Raw genomic sequence first — 4280 nt, 5'->3', positions numbered from 1 at the left:
CGCTCTTCAGGGGAGGCGATACTCAAGACAGAGCGAATAATCATGATGTAAGACAAGATAATGCATGGTGTATCGATCCCTGTGGACAGGAGGAGCCCAAATAATCCACAGATGTTATTGACTCGAGTATCTGAACAAGCTAATTTAATCACATCTGGATGGTAACAGTAGGAGTGGGAAAGGGCATTACCTCTACAGAAAAAGAGAGGTTTAAGAAGTGAAACTGGTGGTACTACTATTACCACAGTACGTATAATTATCAAGAGACCCATGTGAATGATTCTAGAATTAGTGAGGATGCTGGTGTACCTCAGAGGGTTACAAATTGCTACATAACGGTCAAAGGCCATAGCTACAAGCACTCCTGTTTCCATGAAGGCAAATCCATGAAGAAAAAACATCTGGATGATGCAGGCATCCAAACTGATTTTGTTTGCATCAAACCACAGGACAGCTAGTGTTGTTGACATTGTGGAAACAGTCAAGCCCAGATCAGTAGCTGACAGCATGGAGAGGAAATAGTACATGGGCTCATGGAGACTCTTCTGGGTGATGATGACAAACAGGATCATGCTGTTCCCTGAGAGGGCAATGGCATAGAGACAACAGAAGGGAATGGAGAGCCAGGCCTGGACAGACTCTAGACCAGGAATACCTGTCAGCAAGAAGGTTGGAAATGAAGAAGTCAAGTTCCTTAGACTCTCCATGTTATTCCTGAGCTGTAGTATTTTTATGCAAAATGTTCACATCCTATAGAAATGATAAATTATTATTTTAAAAACATCTAAACATCCTTTCTTTTTGTTATGATAAGAAGGGTCATGCCAGATCCTAAGCCAGTTCTCTATCATTGAAAAAATTAGAAATAAACCTTCAATTTTAATTTATCTATTAAATCAGGTATATTCAGCACATTTAAAAAAAAGTATTTTTTATGATCACTGATGATATCAGAAAATCCAGTTAAAAATAACTAAAGAAAATAACTTCATATAATTCTGAATGTCTCACATTTGAAATTACTGGGGGAAGCAAAGCTAGAGAAACCTATGCTTAACCTAGTCCTCAAAGACAATGTTCTACTTTGACGTGTGGTATCTGGGATCTTAAACACTCATGAATGGCCTTCTAAGGTGCAATATTGGTCTCTCTATGTGTGGATAAAAGAAGAGTGATGAGAATCAAAGATGTATGTAATCAATAGTCCAGTGAACTAATGGAACATAGACAAGAGTCTCCATGAGACTGAGACCAGAAGAACTAGATGATGTACAACTACTACTATCAACTGAAAAGGATCACAATAGAAGGTCCCAGATAGAGTGGGGAAAAATGTGGAACAAAACTCAAAATTATAAAAATTACTGGGTTTATTGGTCATAAAGTGTCTGTAGGAACCCTAGACTATGACTCTCAGCCACCCCTCAGATCTAAAAAGGAACTCACCTTTGTGCTCAATTTGAAGGCAAGCAGCAGATAGGTATATAGGGAGAACAATAACAGTAGGATTGTATGCTCACCATGGAACTGTCAACCATTCAAAATTAAATGGGCAACATTTCCCTAAGGACAAAGCTGAGAAGGAATGGGAAGGTGAGTAGAATGGAAATAGGAGCCACAGCAAGGAAGTGGGATGGAGGGCATTGCAATCATTGAGATGAAACAAAGTGCATAATTTGTTGAATTTAAGACTGATTATCTTGTCTGTAAACTTCCACTCAATTCACAATAAAAATTTAAAAAACATTAAATCCATGCCTAACATAATTCACAAAAACAGTGTTCTACCTCTTACTTCAGTGAGTAGTGATTGGGTCTTAAAAGCTTGGGAGAGACCATGCAAAGTACATCAACTGATCACCCCTCATTCAGAAACAAGAAGTGTGAAGAAAATCAGAGTCAAGGAAACAGTTAGTTCAAAAGTTTATAGACCACATAACCTCAACATTAACAACTCTGAGTCTAGAAGAACTAGGTGGTGACGACCTACAATGCTATCACTCTGAAAGGGATCACCACAAGGTCCTGGAGAGAGTAGGAGTGAAAATGTATCAAAACTCAAAAAGATCAGCCTTACTTGTTTGATAGAAACTGACCCAACCTCTGAGACTATTGTCTTTAGGCACCCTTCAACCCTGGAACTGAAGTCATCTCCATAGTTCAACTTTCAGTCAAACAATAGAGAGGTCTATAAAATTAATAATAATATCAAGGATATAAAAACCCCTTGAAATAATCAACTATATGAGATAAAAAGGACAGCTGCCCAGAGATAAAGCTCAGCAGGCAAGAAGGTATAATGGAGAAGGATGAAGGGAAATGATATACACAAGAACGAACTGGGATGAGCACTGCTTCATTGTGAGGATTGCAATCAATGTACAAAACACAATGTGTATGAATGGTTGAATTTCACACAATTTGCTCTGTCAATTTTCACCTAAATCGATGGCACTTAACAACAACAATATACATATGTTGTTTGTCATTGAGTCAGTTGTAACTCATAGTAGCCCTATGTAGGGTTTCACAAAGTTAATTTTATCTAGGATTTAGTTATCGATATGTGAGAACATTTCCAAAAAATTCTGTGAAAAATGGAATTAAATGGAAATAGATTATTAAATGAACTTTTTGAAGCTCCCTAAAATAGAGAAATTTCCATGTGGGTGTGTATTTTTTTCTGAGAATATAGATTTGGAAGCTCTTATTGTATATTATTTTAATCAACTAGAGTGGGGGAACAATCTCAGAGAGACTTTTCAAGTGAAACACAGTGAAGATATAAGTCAGCATAAGTTTTGAGTAAGAGTATATATGTGAAAACAGTGCAGTGGCTCTTTAGGATAAGCATGGGACTGTGAACCACAAGGTTGGCTGTTCAAACCAACCAGCCTCTGTAGGAGAAAGATGAGACTTTCTGCTTCTGCAAAGATGTACAGCCTTGGAAACCCATGCTTTACAGAGGTGCTATGAATTGGAACTTAACAACAAACAAAAAAATGTACACTAAAGGAAGATGAAAGTAGACAGTATTTTGGGAAGGATAAAAAGAAATCCGAATTTTTGACAATTATTTCAAAAAAAAAATCAAATTGCTTGAGAATCCAAGACTGATGAGAACAGAAAAATCAGATACAGCTAAGGCTACATTATTGACCCTGGAAAAGGAATGGAAGTCCAGTGATGAAATAACTGAACAACAGTCTTAGCAATGAAAAGAAAAAAATTAATATCGGAGGCACAATTCATATTATTTCCGCAAATTTGGCAGTGAAAGCAGCAGAAGAAATGATCCATGACCGAACGGAACTAAGGAGACCTGGTGTGGTGCTGTGGGTTAACAGGCTGGACTGCAAAGTAGGTTTGAACTACAAGGTCAGTGGTTCAAGCTCACCAGCCACTCCCCAGAAACCTTATACAGGGTCTCTATGGGTCGGAACTGACTCGATGGCACTTAACAACAGCAACAACAAAGGGAACTAAAGAAGGGATGAAAAATGTTTAGCAAAATGAGAACAATTAGAAAAACAAATGTATGTTTATAAGCTGATGTCAAATATATGATACACTAAAAGAGACTGGAAATATAGAAGAAAAATCAATTGCTATAGAGAATTCTTTAAAAAGTTGTTGTTGTTAAGTGCTGTCAAGTCAGCTGTGACTCATAGCAACACTGATAGGGTTTCCAAGGAGTGAATGGTGAGTTTGAACCACTGGCCTTGTGGTTCAAACTGACTTTAAGGTTTGTGCTTATTCTACAGCACTATACCAGAATTCCTTATTAAAGTGGTAAGTGACAAAATACAGAGGATGAGAGTAAATTAACCCTTAAAAGGATGAAGATTATATCAATTCCACTAAAACTATAAAGTAATTGGTAAGTTGGTAGGTTGGTAGAGAAGCTCAGGACAGAATTTTTGCCTGGTGTCCACTTTTTCTGTGTGAAACATTTGGGGGAATAGACTGCTGTGAAATAGGTATGAAATGAGGGATTCTAGCTTGAGAATTAAGTAAGTATTTCCATAGACCTTTTAGGAATGGGAGAGACAGTTCACTTAGTGCACACACAATGTCATAAAGCATAGTTGTGTTAAAATGAAATATACTTATATAGAATATCTTTACATTAAATTCCAGAAAGATAAAATCAAATAATAATGATAATAGTCAACATTTTAAAATCCTGGGTGACAGAGTTTAAAGTTAAAGTCCTGAAAGTAAATGTACTGTAATAGAGAACTGTATGTCAACATGCCTTTTATGACAGCTTTTTCTTG

General features: G+C 36.9%; 1 protein-coding gene across 1 annotated transcript in view; it reads right to left on the bottom strand.

The window, feature by feature from the left end:
* The window catches only part of LOC102826548 (olfactory receptor 51F1-like), a gene marked incomplete at its 5' end in the record, with an annotated part of 18653 nt that extends 17928 nt beyond the window's left edge, over window positions 1–725 (bottom strand). Inside the window, one exon of the mRNA XM_006870367.1 lies at window positions 4–725. Coding sequence (XP_006870429.1) covers window positions 4–725 — 722 coding nt within the window. The remainder of the gene's footprint in view (window positions 1–3) is intronic.
* Between the last annotated feature and the right edge of the window lie 3555 nt (window positions 726–4280).

The sequence above is a fragment of the Chrysochloris asiatica genome, unplaced genomic scaffold (assembly GCF_000296735.1).
Source record: "Chrysochloris asiatica unplaced genomic scaffold, ChrAsi1.0 scaffold00140, whole genome shotgun sequence".
NCBI classification, from domain to species: Eukaryota; Metazoa; Chordata; class Mammalia; order Afrosoricida; family Chrysochloridae; genus Chrysochloris; species Chrysochloris asiatica.
The sequence above is the reverse complement of the archived record's forward strand: the minus strand, read 5'-3'. Positions and strand labels throughout refer to the sequence as shown.